General features: G+C 41.5%; 1 protein-coding gene across 1 annotated transcript; it reads left to right on the top strand.

Annotated features, from left to right (window-relative positions):
- The first annotated feature begins 9,148 nt into the window (after positions 1-9,148).
- Positions 9,149-12,624, top strand: LOC110716471 (protein TIC 21, chloroplastic-like). Its single transcript, XM_021895100.1, has 4 exons — positions 9,149-9,498; positions 10,423-10,680; positions 11,492-11,695; positions 12,243-12,624. The coding sequence occupies exons 1-4, from the start codon at positions 9,232-9,234 to the stop codon at positions 12,351-12,353; spliced, it is 840 nt and encodes a 279-aa protein (XP_021750792.1). The 5' UTR covers positions 9,149-9,231; the 3' UTR covers positions 12,354-12,624.
- Positions 12,625-18,346: the final 5,722 nt, after the last annotated feature.

Raw genomic sequence — 18,346 nt, 5'->3', positions numbered from 1 at the left:
GTCACCAACCTTAAGGCCGAGCTGAAACCTCTTCGCCAAAAAATGCACTCTTACGAAGCCATGGAGAAATCTTTGGCCAACGTAAAAGAACGCCTGGTGAACCAAGAGAAGAGTCTTACCCAAGAGCTCTCGGATAAGGCCGAGCAAGAGAAACAAGAGCTCGTCCGGGAGATGGTGGAAGACTCCGCTCAAATCCAACGCATGACCTGGGAACGACTGTTCCCCAGTGCCGACTTTGCCTCATGGGAAAGAACGTACCGCCAGTGTTCGGAAATATATAATCAACAGATCCTGGCGGCTGCTGAAGAAGAGGCGTTGGACGGTGCGTTGGAGGAGGAAAAGCCGGTTGTGGCTCTTGTGCCACTTGGGGGTAAGGCATCAAAAGAGGGTGCAGCTAAGGCCGAGTCCAGCAAGAAGAGTGTTGACCAGGCGGCAGCTGCTGATACTGAACTGCCCCCTTCTTAAGCTTTAAGTATTTTTTCTTTTCACGGCCTGCGTGCCGTTTGCTTTGTAATTACCCGGCCAGGGGGCCGGGGTTTTGAATATTCTGCTGGTCTTTTATGGCCGGCTCATTTTTAATCAAATTTTTGTTTTGGTTCAAATTTGTCTAAGTATTTTTAATTTGTTCACTAGACCGACTGTTGTGTATGGCCGAACGTTAAGACAGGTACAAATAGTAAGTATGCCGCCTATGCCCCTGGACGACTGGTTGTCTGTTTCCAGGATAGATGATCAGTCGGCCATTTATTCAATCGGTATTCGAACTCTATTCAATTTGTCTGACCAAGTAAATAGAATTACCTAGTCGCCAAGGAATTAAGTTGGAAAACAAGCGGCGGGTACCGGTTGTTTCCCTTTATTGCCAATGTTGGCTTTTAACTCGTAATTTGTTAACCTAGCAAGAGTATTGGTTGAGAGCCTTTGTTTATTAAAAACAAGTGGACGACTCACACCTTTTAGGCTCCATACTAAGTTTGAGTGACTATTAACTTAGGAGTTACTTAGTCTTTGTCGCAATTTAGATTGAGTAGTAGAGGTACCAGACGGCGTAGGCCGGCTAGACCCCTTGATTCGCCAATGTTTGTTGGCTATTAACTCAATAGGTTATCCAGTAGGAATAGGGGTTCGAGCGCCCTTGTTTGTTTAAAACAGGCGGACGACTCAAACTTTTTAGATTCCATACCAAATTTGAAGGAGTGACTATGAGTTAACGTTGGAGTTACTCAGTCGCCGTCACTTTTGTTTGAGAAGTAGAGATACCAGGCGGCGTAGGCCGGCTAGACCCCTTGATTCGCCAATGTTTGTTGGCTATTAACTCAATAGGTACCCCCTGCATCTATCCCAAGTAATACAGGCGGTTATCTGACTCAGATGTCAACTGCTACCACTGATTTGGTTAGTGATAGAGTTATCCTTGTCTCAAAAACGGCTACGTGGTTGTCCTTGGGGACAGTCGTATAGGTGCCGTGTAATTAGTTTATAGAACAATGTTCCACCCAAAAGGGAGCTGCTCTCTGCGACGAATTTCATCCGGAGGGATGCCGTCGGACGCCTGCTATGATGTTGGGACAGGTCGAATTAGTTTTGTAGATTTGATCAGTTGGCTTGGCGCCTGGTCTGATCATTCGGCCGGTGGCCTTGGTAAGTTCTTGGTGAACGTAGGTGCTAAGTAAAAGAAGGGTAGCCGCCTGTTAGGCACAGGGTCGGCCAGGCCCTAATCTTTTTAGCTAAGTATTGTGAGTAAAATACTCAATGGAGAGTAGCCGACTGTAAAGGTACAGACGGCATGCCCCTCTGAAGATAGAGTGAAAAACTCAATGGAGAGTAGCCGACTGTAAAGGAACAGACGGCATGCCCCTCTGATGATTGAGTTAAAAGACTCAATGGAGAGTAGCCGACTGTAAAGGTACAGACGGCATGCCCCTCGTAATACAAAAATTGAATAGTAAGTGCAAACTTTATTAAGTAGCTCTTTATTTTACATCTTTCAGAAGAAATATTTTTTAAGGTTATCTACATTCCAAGTTCGAGGCAACGGTTGTCCGTCTGGTGTTTCCAGACGGTAGGTACCGTCCCTGACTTCCGCATAGATTCGGTAGGGTCCTTCCCAGTTGGGAGTTAGTTTGCCAGACTCATTAGCCCTACCAACTGCTTCCATTTTTCTAAGTACAAAGTCCCCTACTTTGAGTGGACGCCTGTGTACTTTTTTGTTGTATGATCTAGTCATTCTCAGGCGATAGATCTCATAGCGCAAAACAGCATTGCCCCTCTTTTCAGGAAGTGAGTCTAATGCCAGGCGCATAGCTTCCCAGTTTGCCTCTTCGTCATATAGCATTACTCGAAGAGTCGGCTCGTAGTGTTCTATTGGAAGAACAGCTTCTGCACCATAAGTTAGGAGGAATGGAGTTTCTCCAGTCGCCCCTTTTTCAGTCGTCCTAATGGCCCAGAGAACATGTGGTAGTTCATCTGCCCATAGGCCGCCTGCTCGTTCAATCTTTTTCTTGAGACCGTCTGAGATGATTTTATTAAAGGCTTCTACCTGGCCGTTTGCTTGGGGACGGCCGACAGATGCGAAGTAATGTGCAATTCCTTGGTCTCCCAACCAGCTTTTGAGAACAGGCGTCTCAAATTGGGGACCATTATCAAAAACCATAGACATGGGAACCCCGAACCGAGTGATGACGTTTTTCCAAATGAATGAAATTACATCTTTCGTCTTGATTCCCTTTACAGCCTCCGCCTCTACCCATTTAGTGAAGTAGTCAACGGCAACAAGTATATACCTTCTGCCGCCTGTAGCAGGCGTATATGGACCCAAAATGTCCATGCCCCACTTAGCAAATGGTAGTGGGCTGTGAATGGTAGTGAGGTCAGTAGCCGGACGGTGAATTAATTTGCCAAACCTTTGGCACTTGTCACATTTTTTCACCATCTCCATTGCATCCGCTTCCAAAGTAGGCCAAAAGTAGCCCTGCCGCCTTGCCCTTTGAGCAAGCATCCTACCACCTATATGGGAAGCACAGAAACCAGAGTGAAGATCATCTAGTATCTCTCGTCCCTTTTCAGGAGTAACACACTTTAAGAAGGGTTGAAGGTGCCCCCTCTTGTGAAGTTCTCCCTGTATCATTTCAAAACAGGAGGCTCGTTTTTTCAGTGCTGCCGCCTGTTGAGGATCATCCGGCAGTGTACCGTTTGTCAGATATGCCCTGATTGAATCCATCCAGGTTGAGCTTCTGTCTAGGATTCCAATAGGGTTTTCCTCGATGCTTCTCTTCTCCATTACTTCCCAAAAAACAGTTCGAGGAGTATCGGAGGAGGCGGATGATGCTAATTTTGACAGTGCATCCGCCTGGTTGTTTTCTGATCTCGGCACTTGGATCAGATGGAAATCCTCAAGGGAGCCGACTGCTTGTCGGACCGCCTGTAAATACTTGATCATGGCCGGATGGGTTGCTTCGTATTCGCCATTGTACTGACTCACTATCAATTGTGAATCAGAACAGGCGTCTATTTTTCTTGCCCCTGCCGCCTTGCACATGCGGATCCCGGCTAGTAAAGCTTCATATTCTGCCTCATTGTTTGAAGCCTGAAAACCGAAGCGTAGAGCATACTCGAACCTGTCGCCCTCTGGAGATTGACATACGACGCCTGCTCCACAACCGTTTGAAGTAGAGCTTCCGTCCACATATACCTTCCAGACTTGGTCTGGAACTTGAGAGTCAGGAGGACGAGTCATCTCTACAATAAAGTCAGCAAAGGCTTGCCCCTTCACTGCTTTTCTAGGCTCGAAAGTAACTTCGAGGCTCTGTATTTCTATGGCCCATTTGATCATTCGGCCTGACGACTCCATGATGGTAAGGGGCCGCTTGATTGGTTGGTCGGTATACACGACGACTGCATGTGCCAAAAAGTAGGGCTTCAATTTTTTAACAGCCATGAAGAGTGCAAGACCAAATTTCTCCACTAGGGGGTACCTCAACTCGGCATTTTTCAGTACGTGACTGACAAAGTAGACCGGGAGTTGACAGCCGTCCCTTTCAGCAAGGAGCACAGCGCTTAACGCATGATCAGAGACGGCCAGGTACATGTAGAGATTTTCTTTGGGCAAAGGGCTGACCAGCCTCGGCAAGGAATGCAAGTGAACCTTTAATCTCTGGAAGGCGGCCTCAGCATCCGGCCCCCATTCAAACCTTGCCTTTTTCTTAATTGCCTGGAAAAAGTATAGGCATTTGTCGCCTGATCGGCTTAGGAATCTCCCCAAGGCCGCCAGACAACCTGTTAACTTCTGAACCTCTCGGACGGTACGAGGCGACTGCATGTCAATGACCGCCTGTACCTTCTCAGGGTTCGCCTCTATTCCTCTCTGATTGATAAGGAATCCGAGAAATTTCCCAGACTCAACTCCAAATACACATTTCTTGGGATTGAGCATGACATGGTGCCGCCTGAGTGTGGCGAAAGTTTCTCGGAGGTCCGTCAGATGATCTTCTTGAAGTTTAGTCTTGACAATCATATCATCAATATATGCCTCGACGTTTCTCCCAATCTGATCAAAGAACACTGTGTTTATCATTCGTTGGAAGGTAGCCGGGGCATTCTTAAGACCAAACGGCATGACCGTGTAACAGTATAACCCCTGATCAGTGACGAAGGCCGTCTTCTCCTGATCTTTCTTCCATAAAGGAATTTGATGGAAACCAGAATAAGCGTCCATAAAACTCATCAAGGCATGGCCGGCTGTTGAGTCGACCAGGTTATCAATTTTAAGCAGAGGGTAACTGTCTTTGGGGCACGCCTTGTTCAAGTCTGTGTAGTCTACACACATTCGCCAGGTGCCATTCGGCTTTTTAACAAGCACCACATTTGCAACCCAGTCTGGGAAGTAACATTGCCGAATGAACCCTGCATCAAGTAATTTTTTGACTTCGGCGGCTGCCGCCTGACCTCTTTCTTCACCATGGTTCCGCTTCTTTTGCCGTACCGGCTTCTTTTTTGGATCCACAGCGAGTTTATGTACTGCCAGATCAGGACTAATGCCTGGCATTTCATGGACTTCAAATGCAAAGATGTCCTTGTATTCTTTCAACAGGTTGTGAAAGTCATCACCAAGGTTTCTCAGAGCAGTCGTCCCAACTTTGACTGTTCGGTCAGGACGGGAGTCGTCTAATATCAGGTCCGCATGCTCACCAGCCGGCTGAGGTCGGAACTCATCCGGCCGGTCCTCTGCCAATGATTGCTATTTTCTTGCTTTTCTTGCGGACTCTGTCTGGGGTGCCTTTCTCTTTTTGTCGCCTGTTTCTTGAACAGGCGCACTCTCCTTGACGTTGTCAAGGTCTGTTTTTTCTCCACTTGACCCGGTGGCCATAACAGTGGGCTTGACATCCGAGAGATAGCACTCTCGGGCCATCCTCTGATCTCCCCTTAGGGAGCCGACTGTTCCATTATCCCTTTCAAACTTAAGCAGCATAAGTGACGGGATTATAACAGCCTTGGAATTATTCAGGGTTGGTCGACCCAGAATCATGTTGTAGGCCGAGAGTTCCTCTACTACTAGGAACCGGACTACCATGTGTCGTCCTTCCCCTTTTTCGCCCAGGCGAATGGGTAGATCTACTCGTCCCAGTGGGTGGACTCCTCCTCCTCCAAAACCTATTAAAGGGTGGGAGGCCGGATGTATGCAGTCCGTCTGATATTTCAGTTTTGACAGACATTTGCTGCTGATGAGATCTGAGGAGCTCCCGGTATCTATAAGAATTCGGCCAACTCTCTGGTTGGCCACTTTACATTCAATAACGAGAGGGTCGTCATGCGGCCCCCTTATTCCTCCTAGATCCTCTTCAGTGATGACAATCTCAGGAAATGTATATTTGGACGGCTGTTCTTGGTGAACGGAATTTACATCTAACCGCCTTATATTATCTTTGTTGCCCCTAATAGTGGGGCCGCCTCCTGAGAAGCCGCCTGCAATAGTGTAGACGACTGCATCATCTGTATCGGAACTGCCGGCCTGTTGATTCTTTTTGGCCGACTGCTTTTTTGAGGAAGTGTTCCCTGTAGATTTCTTGACATAAGTGTCAAGATCACCTTGATCAGCCAAGCGGTCTAGGTACCGCATGAGACTGATGCAGTCATTGGTGTGATGACCAACATCATCATGATAAGCACAGATTTTGTCTTGGTTCCGGTTGCTCGCAGAACCCTTCATGGGGAGCGGCTTCTCAATTGAGAGCCGTCCCTTTATTTCTTTTAGGATAAACTGGTTATCCTTGTTAAACACATACTTTGGGGAGTATGGTTTGAATTCTTTTTTCTTTTTCTGGGCCGGCTGTTTAGAGGAATCAGCCGCCCAGACCTCTTTTCTTTTCTCATCTTTGTTGGACGACTGTTTCAGTCGTCCCTCTCTTTTGTCGAACCTCTTCCCGTCCGACTGTTTTATCGTACACAGATCAGTCGCCTGTATATAGGCTTCTGCTTCAATCAAGGCCTCTTGAAGAGTCGCCACCCTTTTTCGAACTAAATCAAATTTAAAGGTAGACCCGTCTTTGAGACCTCTAAAAAAGTCAGTATAAGCTACCTCATCCGGTAACCCTTGAATCTGTATTCTCATCAGGTTGAACCGCCTGATGTAAGAACGAAGCCCCTCCTTCTCGCCCTGCTGAATTGTTCCCAAATCAAGGGTCGTTTTCTTCGCAGGGATGTTCATAGCAAAGTTTGAGGCAAATAAGTAAGCAAGCGTCCTGAAGTTGTTTACACAACCAGTCGGCAGGTTGCCGAACCATTGCTGTGCAATTCCCTTGAGAGTCGCTGGGAAACACTTGCACCAAGTGGGATCATCTAACCCTTGAAGGTACATCAGGTTGGTGAATGCCATCAGATGGTCTTCTGGGTTAGTAGTGCCGTCATAGGCGCCTACTAGAACATTTTTTACTTTGGCCGGCTGAGCGGCTTCAGTAATTTCCTTGGAGAAGGCCGACGGCTGTTCACCAAGTCTAAGCAGCCGTAGCTGCCAGTCCATAGGTTGGACGTTTTTTGCTGCAGGTCCACCAAATGGAGGTGGCTGCATAAAATACTGTTGTTGCGGCACAAATGGTAAGTTTGGTACCGCCTGGGCACTATGAAAGCCGGACTGACGGGAGGTGCCGCCTGACTGACTCTCATGGTACGACTGAGTATGCCTCATCGAGGCATTTCGCAAACTGTCCTGAAGATTTGAAGTAGAGGCCGACTCTGATAATCGGTCACTCTTCTTCTGCTCTAGCAGGTGCCGAGCATCTGTGAACGTTTGCTTTGACCCGTCCGCCTGAATATGACGAACCGGTTTCCTATTTCCCGTAGGATAACGGAGTTTTGTGAAATCAAGAGCAGGCGGCTCCCGCTTCTTGGATTTAGGATGGGGAGTCGCCTCTCGCCCTTGAACTGGCTTCCTCTTCAGTGAAGTGGAAGGTTTCTTGGCCGACTGCTCTTTGACTGAAGCAGGCGGTTTTTTGTTGATCAACTCTTGGATCTCTCCCTTGAAGTCCCTCATGAAGGTCATGAGTTCGTTCCTTGTGATGGGAGCAGACCCATCAGTCGGCTGTTGCCGAGCAAGCGGTGCGCCTGCTGGCTCGCTTCCTGTTTGAAGATGCTCCCGTTCCCTCCTTTCGGTATGACGGGTACGTCGGGCCCTTAGGGTCCCGTCTGGAGCTGTATGAGTTTCAACTTCAAATTCACTTTCGGTATCATGGTCCGACTGAACTTGAGGGTCGTCTAGGGGACGCCTCTCTTCTGGAGTCGGTACAGACTTGGATGCCATCTCTGAAGTACTCTCCCCACAGACGGCGCCAAATGTTTCGGGGTTTTCTGATGTCCTGCGGGAGAGTTACAATTCCGAGACTGGAACCGGACGCCTGTACCTGCAAAATAACGGAGACTCCTGAGAGCTCCGCCTCCAACGGTCAAGTTAGTACCTGATTAAGGAGTAATTAATACAGAAATTAAAGTAATGAGATCTCTCTAGGTGAGAGTGCTTAGTGTTGGTAATCTGTGTCGTTAGCGAGATTAGCCGGTTGTTAATAACTCTGTTCTTCTCTGCTTGATCTCTTGATTATCTGATTATGTGATTAATGAGGATTAATCGAGTATTTATAGCCTTGAGAAGCGTGTAACTCTCTAGGTTTAAGGTAAACCTAGGGCTGATCGGGCCTCTAGACTGGACTGGGCCTTGATGGCCGGTTTTCCCATTTGGCATGGGTGGACACGTGGCGTGTCTATAGTGGTCCGTAGAGGACGTATCTGTGATTGACACGTGGCAGGCTCCTGTTGGCCTTCGTGAAGGCCACGTGGCGGAACCTGGTTGGTCCACTTGTCAGACGGTGATTGGTGGATAAAAATCCCCTAATCAGTTCCCAAACCCAATAGAATTAGGAAATAGTCAAAGATATCAAAAAGATATTATGCTAGGCATAAAATATATACTAAGCATAAAATATGGAAACTAAATATATCCTAATAATTTCCCAAAATATATCCAAAATATATCCTCCAATAAATTCTTTTTCATTTGACAATTACTAGCTCTGTAGAAAACTTATAATACTTCCTCCATTCCTTTTTAATTGACAATTACTTTTACAACCTTTACCTATGAACAAATTCAATAATAAATATATCTAATTACCAATAAGTAAAAATTATAAGAAATGGATATCATAAAAATATACATTGAGGCGATTATTCAAGAGCTCATATGATTATATTGTATCATATATATAAATCATAAATATGATACAATATCCCAGAACAACCTGATCGAAATGATTCAATTCCCCCCTATAGTTTTAGGACGTATTTTACATGATGATGTCGTAGGGTTTTGCCACCGCATGTTCCGCCTTAGTTTTTGTTTTTGTTTTGTTTTTTTTTCTTTCTTGAGGATTTGCCTCTCTTTTGCAAAAAAATAATAAAAAAAAAATACAATATTACGCATGGACTAAAAAAAAACAAGTCATAAAAATTAATCCAAGGCCTTTAAGTAACAAGACCCAATGTCTAATTTAGAGCCCAATCCAAAACATTGAGAAGGCCCATAATTAAATTAAGTTTTTTACGATTTTCGTTTCCAGCCAGTCAGCCACGGCTCACTAACTAACTGACTAGTGAAGCAAGGAACAAGTATTTTCTCTTTTTTTCCAATACTTTTATTCTCTTTTTATTTTTTCCTCTTACCTTTCAATTTCTCTTAAAATTTTTATTATGCAAACGCTGCTTTTACCGGCGGCTCGCTCCGGCATTCCGCCGCCGTCTCCGGCGGTGACAACGGCAGCGCATTTACACCGGCGAATAACAGTATCTACTCGATTTCTCTCTCCTCCTTCGTCATCGTCGTCTTCTTCCTTCCTTTCTCTCTCCTCAACAAATTCGATAAAAATGGTGCATTGGCTTCCTCTAATGGCGTCGTCTTCTGTTTCCACTGGTTTCTCTTCTCCCGTTGATGAGTCTGATCAGGTTAAACTAGCTCAGGTGAGTTAAGTCGCTGTAATTTAACTCATTTTTGGCTCTTATTCATAAAATTTCGTGAGTGATTCTAGGTTTTTTATTCAGTGTAAAATGCTGAAGATTTTCTCTAATTTTGTATTTATATGAGTGATGCGTGCATATTACGCCTCTAAATTGCTTAAATCAATGTCAAATTATTGCTTATGTAATTGTTTATGTAGCTTAATTAGACATTGGATTTGAAATTCTTGTCAAATTCCAAAGTTTTTGCAGTTGAGAATTACATGTATATGGCTTAAACCCTAAAATGACTGTAATTGTGAAATTTGGACTCAAACAGTCTAAATTTGATCAAATGAAGTGGAATTGTACCTTGTAATTATGAGGCAAACTAGAATAGGAGATGTTAAATGTAGATTTGTGATGTGAAATGGAATTACTGCTTATCTAAGGATTGTTATGGCGAAATTCGGACTCAAATGTTTTGGACTTTGAGCCTATGATGATGCTCATTGCTGAAATTTGTTTGACATAGTAAGAACAGAACCTTTCTTTTTGTAGATTTGACTAGTAGTCGAATTCTGTATTTAGTTTATAGCTTTTGATGTTAGGTTAGGAATTAAAAAGGCATTCAATCAACATTACTTTTAGAATGTCAAATTAAAGTTCAACGGCGATTGAGAATTGTTGATTTGTGATCAAGATTGCCTTTAAGTAATGTGAATCTATGAGTTCATCTTCTTCCCCAACCCTTGGGTTTTACATGCTTTGCCTATCATCAATTGCGGCATTTGCAACTTTAGGAATCAGGGGGACAGAAGTCACAGAACTATGGAAATGCATGAATGATTTTAGAATATGCTACCATGGTTGCTCTTTAACCTATAGTAATAATCTCTGCTTTTGTGACATGCCTATGCCTTTTCTGTTGTTTGCATTTTGGCACAGGTGGCTAAAAGACTAGAGAAAACAGCAAGATATTTCAAAAGGTTGGGCTCATTTGGGTTTTGGGGACAGCTAATATGCACCATCGTTTCTGCTGTGATTCTTTCATTTTCCGTTGTAGTCACTGGGAAGATCACTTCACCTGTTACATTCTATGCTACTGCGGGTGGAATTGCTGCCGCATTTATTTCTGTTTTTTGGTCATTTGGTTATCTTCGGCTGTCAGAGAAACTTCGTAAATCAGCAAATGACCCTTCAAAGGTAGGACCAGAGAGAAAACTACTGGTTTGTTGCTATGGGCATTTTCCGCTCTTGGCTGTTGCTCTTATTATTATGCATTTACCTTAAATTGTCTTGCATAAGCATCTGAATTTTAATTGAGAGAATAGAATAGGATGCCCAAATCCTGCTTCCCCTTTCCACATTAATATACAATGACACAATATGCGATATACATATAATAGAAAGCTAGGCTCAGTTATAGTCTCATACTCTCATATTGTGAAATGCACTATCTTGGTCCTTAGCTTGGTATGTACCAGGTTTACTATCTCATCCATTTTCCTTGACCACTGGGTAGTGAGTAGTGACAGTGTAAGCAATATTATTGTCTTTACATAGTTCTTTCATGGTTTCTCGGTAGTTTCATCATTCTTGTAGACATGTAGTACGTGTGCATAAAATCCTTAGCCTTACAGATGCAATGAAATCATGGTGTAAATGTATGATTATCTGTTGTTTGTCATCTATTTTCACATCTTTGAGTGCAATATTAATAAAATAATTGTTATTAGCTTGGAATTTGACTACAGTTCATATGAAGTGAGAAACTCCTCAATATTCTTAAATCTGTGGATTTTTCTACTCCTAGTATTAATTAATTCTTTTTTGTTTATAAAATCCTTTATCTTTTATCTTAATCATCTTTTTATATGTAAATCTCTCATTTTCCTACTTCTTAAACCTTACCAAGATACATTGTGTTGTTTGATTTGATAATTGACTAGTGAACTACTATTTTAGTCTGATATTTTGGTCAAAGTAAATTTAAAATATTTTCTTACTATTTCAGGCTCCCCCACGTGCTGATGTTGTCAGAAGTCTGAAAAATGGAATCGCTGTGAACCTCCTTGGTATGGGTTCTGCTATATTGGGAATGCAAGCCACTGTAGGATTACTTGTTGCCAAGGCTCTCACTACATCTGCAAATCCTTACTATCAGGGTGTAGCCCCTGGGTCGAGTCCTGTTCTTGCTCTGGACGTATTCTTGGTCCAGGTATATATCTTTGGAACATATAATTGAGCCACTTAGATGCAGATAACGTCTAGTGATAATATGTTAACTCTAATTTCACAATCCCCACAAAAATGCAAGATAACATACCCTAGTCCCTGGGATCTGTCAAAGTGTCCAGTTATTCCACCGTTTTCAGGCTTTGCTTAGAGTTAATGCACTTGAAAAAAAAAAATGGTAGTTATTTAATTAGCATACAAAAATGATAAATATTGCATAATATTAAAGTGACAGAATTACTGAATACATTTTAAGGAGTAGAGGGAGTAAAGGAAGATCTAGAAAGTGTCCCATTTTTGTTTTTTTGGCTGTATCTTCTTGTTTTAAAATTAAGATTGTCATAGGGAAAACAAAGTTAACGCAAACGAAACATGCTGACCATGCATATATCTTATTCATGCAGTTCAATTCTCACACACTCCTTCCCCCTACTTTTCCCTAAACTAAAAGATGGAACTGAAATTTAGGTAGTGAGAATATATAGCAGAAATGTTTACCTACAATTCTCACTTGATCGTCTCTCTTGCAGGCATCAGCTAACACTATACTGTCTCATTTCTTCGGTCTTGTTTCCTCCTTGGAATTGTTGCGGTCAGTGACATTGCCTACTGGATCTGCTCCTACTGCCAAGATGGCTTAGAGTTTTCTTTTTTGGGTATGTGCTTCATTTCATCTGTGCACAAGAGAAGTTTCTAGATGATGTTTTCATCAACATCACAAACGAATGTTTGCTGATGAATCTTGTATTCCTTCCTGTTGATAGTTGTATTTGAACTACTGTGTCAATAACTGGTGTAATAAAACAAAAGGTTAGGGAGCTAAGAACTTCAAGAGTATTTTGCTTAGTTTTCACTAATATAATGGAATGTATATTTTTGCTTGACTTCCACTAATATTATGGAATTCATATATTCTGCTTAGCAGCATTAACTGCAGGAATGGAGGAGCTACTACTCTCTGGGTTACAACTATTATCTTGCAACAATTTTCAAAGTCTTAATTATCTTTATTCCCCTAATTCTATTGATATAAATTTTCCCAAATTTTGGATATCCCATATCCAATCCATGCTCACCCCTGGCTGCCATGGTAGAAGGAAGAGGAAGATTATGGTTTTTGTAAAAAAAAAAAAAATATTATGTATATATATTTCGCATAACTTTTTTAGCAATATATGTAAAATAAGGTCGCGGGAGATGAACAATCAAATAACACAATGTTATACAATCAATCCTTAATTTCTAGTGAATGGAATTTTGCAAACACAAGGTAAATAGGGCTAATTAGTATGTAAAACAACCTTTGGTTTTATTTTCTAAATTGCAACATTTTGTATTTTATTCCTCTCCCAGTCTTTCCTAAAGTTGTCAAAAGTTGACCCGACTTGAAATACCGACTCAAATCCGATTATTAATCGACCCATCCGAACCTGAAAAAATGGTGTCCAAACCTAACCTAAAAAAAAAACCCTAGACCCGAGTTGACCTGAGTATGCGAGATCCGAACACGAATATGAACTAACCTGGAGATGACCCGACCCGAATGTAACCCGTAAATTATTAACCTGAACTGAACTCGACTTGAACCGAAATTGACCCAAACCCGTCAAAACCCGAATTTAACCCGACTTGTTACTAACCTGACCTGAATTCAACCCGACCCGTTCTTAACCCAACCCGAATTTAACTCAATCTGTTACAAATCGGACCCGAAATCAACCCGACTTGTTATTAACCTGACCCAAATTCAACCCGACTTATTATTGACCCGACCCAAATTTTACCAGGCCTATTACTAACTCGACCCAAAAATTCAACCCGATTTGTTACTAACCCGACTCAAAATCAATACGAGTTGTTATTGACCCAACCTAAATTCAACCCAAATTGTTCCTGACCCGATTTCAAATCACCTTAAATGCAATTTAGAACACCTTATTATTGTTAATCAAAGCATTTTGTTTAGGGAGACCAAGTCGGTCCAGGCTAGCAGAAAGGAGCATTATCCACAAATTTAAGAGTTAAATATAATATATATTTGTTGTATGGTCAAAGGAGATAATTATCTTCCTAAATTATAAACTATAGTTCCCTAGTATACTACCATATAAATTATAGACAAAGGAAATAATTAGCTTGATAAAAATGATAATAATCTATTTATAGTTAGTTGAACCCGAATATGACCTGACTTGGAAATGACCCGACCTGTTTTTAACTTACAAATTATTGACTTGAACATAACCCAACTTGACTCCTAGAATGACCCGACTTGGAAATGACCCAACCTAATTATCACCCGCAAATTATTGAATTGAACCGAACCCGACTTGAACCCGAGAATGACCCGACTTGAAAATGACCAGACCTGATTATAACCCGCAAATTATTGACTTGATTGAACAGGATCAAACTCAAACACGAGAATGACCCGACCTGATTCTAACTCGCAAATTATTGACTGGAACCGAACCCAACTTGAACCCGATAATTACCCTAACCCGTTTTAATCCAATTAAACCCGACCTATTGTTCACCCGACCCGAATGTAACTCGACCCAAACCCGATAAGAAGTATGACCCGACGTGACCCGACTCAAGCATTACCCAACCCAAACACGACCAACATAGTTTATGGAGCTAATTTGAATTGTCGCGACCCGAATTGACCAGACCAACTCTTACCGACCAAAACCCGAGCCGTTTACCCAAATTGATAGCTCTACCCGAAACCTCCAAAATTTCTCAAAATGCGTGGATATTAGCATCCAATTTTGGAATTTTTTGACTTTTTTTTTCACCCGAAAATAAAAATTGCCGAAATGTTTACCATGGTCCCTAATACCCACGGGAGTCCAATTGTGTGGGTAGAACCATCCAATTTGCCTTTAATCGGCCTATTTACCGGTTTACAACTTGCATCGATTTTATTAACTCAAGTTTACCATGAACATTTATAACAACATAAAATAATCATATATGGTTCCAAACGATATTATATGACCCCAAGATGTATCCCCTAAAATTTCAAGGCTTTTCCACGCCAGGCCTCAAAACCTCCAAAATTTCTTTAAAAACATGGATCTTAGCCTTCAATTTAGGAGTTTTTTTTATTTTTTTTCGCTCGAAAATAAAAATTGCCAAAATGTTTACCATGGTCCCTAGTATCCACCGGGAGTCCAATTGGGTAGGTGGAACCATCCAATTATTTGCCTTTAAACGGTCAATTTACCGATTTACAACTTGCAACAATTTCATTAACTCAATCCTACCACAAACATTTGTGGCAACAAAAAGTGATCACAAACGACATTATATGACCCCGAGATATGTTCCATAGAATATCAAAGATTTTCGATACCGGGCCCCGAAACCTCCAAAATTTCTCAAAAAGTGTGCATATTAGCCTTTAATTTTGGAATTGTTACTTTTTTCGCCCGTAAATAATAATTGTCGATATGTTTACCATGATCCCTAATATCCTTCGGGAGTGCAATTGGGTGGGTGGAACCTTGCATCCAATTTGCCTTTAAACGCCTATTTACCGGTTTATAACTTGCACCGATTTCATTAACTCAAGCCTACCACGAACATTTATGGCATTAAATAATGATTATATATGGTTCCAAACGGCATTAAATGACCCCGAAATGTATCCCCTATAATTTCAAGACTTTTCAACATAGGGCCTCGAGACCTTCAAAATATCTCAAAAAACGTGCATAGCCTTTAATTTTGGAATTTTTAGACTTTTTTCGCCCAGAAAAAATAATTGTCGAATTGTTTAACATGATCCCTAAAACTCTTTGGTAGTCCGATGGGGTGGGTGGAACCATCCAATTTGCCTTTAAACGGCCTATTTACCGGTTTATAACTTGCACCGATTTCATTAACTTAAGCCTACCACGAACATTTATGACATTAGATAATGATCATATATGGTTCCAAACAGCATTAACTGAACTCGAGATGTATCCCAAAGAATTTCAAGACTTTTCGACACCGGGCCCCGAGACCTCTAAAATTTCTCAAAAAGCGTGGATATTAGTCTTCAATTTTTGAATTTTTTGACTTTTTTTCACCGGAAATAAAAATTGCCGAAATGTTTAACGTGGTCCCTAATACCGTCCGGGAGTCCTATTGGGGGGGTGGAACAATCAAATTTGCCTTTAAACGACCAATTTACCGGTTTACAACTTGCACCAATTTAATTAACTCAAGCCTACCACACGAACATTTATGACAAAAAATAATGATCATATATGGTTCCAAACTGCATTATATGACCCCGATATGTATCCCCTAAAATTTCACGACTTTTCGACACCAGGCCCGAAACCTCCAAAATTTCTCAAAAAAGTGGATATTAGTCTTCAATTTTGGAATTTTTTGACTTTTTCGCCCAGAAATAAAAATTGCCGAAATGTTTACCATGGTCCCTAGCTAATATCCTTTGGGAGTCCAATTGGGTTGGTGGAACCATCCAATTTGCCTTTATACGGCCAATTTAATTACCGGTTTACAACTTGCACGGATTTCATTAACACAAGCCTACTACGAACATTTATGACAACATATAATGATCATATATGGTTCCTAACGGCATTATATGACCCAGAGATGTATCCCCTAAAATATTATATTTTTCTACACCGGTCCCCGAAACCACCAAAATTTCTCAAAAAGCGTGGATATTAGTCTTCAATTTTAAAATTTTTTGATTTTTTTTCGTCCGGAAATAAAAATTGTCGAAATGTTTACCATGGTCCCTAATATCCTTCGGGAGTCCAATTGGGTGGGTGGAACCATCCATTTTCCTTTAAACGGTCAATTTACATGTTTACAACTTGCACTGATTTCATTAATTCAAGCCTACCACGAACATTTATGATAACAAATAATGATCATATATGGTTCCAAACGACATTATTGATGTGTCTATTTTATATAGTATTTTACCCCCGTCCCTTGGTCATAATTGGTAGTGTTTTTGGCTCTTTAGAGCCACTTTTATTACTAATTAGTGTTTTCTAGTGTTTTCGTTGATTTGGTTGACTTTTGCAGGGATTTGCACTTTTGGAGCATTTTCCCGAGATATTATAGAGCAAATACGATCACTGGAGAAACACGACCAGTTTTGATAGCACAGGGCCGGTTAGAGTTATCGAACTGGTGATTAAGGGCTCGGTATACGTGATACCGGGGCATTTGGACCGAGTATTCAAGACCCAAAGAGGAAACCCAGATTGGCCTGAAGAATTGAAACCCAATCGTAGTCCAGATAGTGGCCCAAGAGAGTCGCCCGGCCAAAAAGGCTGGCGCCCGGAGGCGCGCTCGGTCGGGCGAGAGAAGCAAAGGTTGGCGCCCGGTGACGCGCCCGGCCGGGCGCGAGTTTGTACCTGAAGAGAAAAAAGGCGCGCCCGATCGGGCGCGTGTTATTATTAGGAGACGATTAGCGTCGTTTAAGTTTGTTTTAGTTTAGGATTCGTACGGAGTATAAATACTTCTCCGTAAAACGATTTTAGGATTTTCTTAACTCTCTTAATTATTTCTCTTAGACTTTCTCTCTCAACTTAGCTTTTAGATTAATTCTTTCTCTTATACTTTTGTTCTCAACTTTATTCTTAATTCTAGATTTATTTTTGGTAACGATTTTTCTTCTCCTAATCTTAGTTGTTTATTTTATTCCCTTGATCATGTCTTGCTTTATTGCTTTGATTAGTTTAGTTTCTATTATGTGTGAGTAGTTCTATTTCTAGCGTTTGTGGGGATCCATAAATAATATGAAGGGGTGATTTATCGTTGTTGATTGTCAATGCTAGATTAATTTCCTATTGATTGATTTAATGCTCTGTGACTAGATTAGGCATGATCTTTTATGCATGAGTTTAACAATATTGATTCGAGATTCGACGGATGAGAATTAATGTTTAGGTCTAGTTTCAATAGGCAGGTAAATTTATAAATGGTTAAGTCGAGATTCGAAAGATGAGATTTAATGCCGGTAAATTGATTGTGTGATTATAATACGTAGCGAAAGCCCTTTATAATCTGATTAATGTATGCATTGATGATTTATTGTTATGTTTTACCCTGGAATATTATTTATTGGTGAACCTATGCCTCAGATCCTTTTATATATTATTTTCTCCTTATTCTTAATCCTCGTAGTTTAGTTTCACATTCAAATTCACATATTGGTTACTTTATAATTTAGATTACTTTAGTTAATTAGGAATAGAAAAAATCGTTTCTCTGTGGATTCGACCCTACTTCCCTATCTACATTAGTTAGAGGATTTAGGTATTACTTTTGATTAGGGGATACGACTTTACCCTGTGTAGGCGTCACTCGAAGTGCGCCTACGTTAAAGCATGTGTTATTATGCTTGGCACTCTTAGGAAGTGAGAATTGACATAATACGATTAGGGACAAATAAAGTAGGGACCCGTCAACAAGTTTTTAAGGAACTTGTAAACCGTTCACGGATCATAAAAAGGCAACCAAGAATAAGGGACAACAAAGGCAACAACGATTGACCCGTGAAGGTTACACCCCATTCATAATCCATGAGATTACTAACTCCATATGGTTCGGAACCACGAAAGGAGGATCAGGGATGATGGTACGAAGT

The sequence above is a fragment of the Chenopodium quinoa genome, unplaced genomic scaffold, assembly GCF_001683475.1.
Source record: "Chenopodium quinoa cultivar QQ74 unplaced genomic scaffold, ASM168347v1, whole genome shotgun sequence".
Taxonomy (NCBI): Eukaryota; Viridiplantae; Streptophyta; class Magnoliopsida; order Caryophyllales; family Amaranthaceae; genus Chenopodium; species Chenopodium quinoa.
Note: the sequence above shows the minus strand (reverse complement) of the source record. Positions and strands in the feature narration are given on the sequence as shown.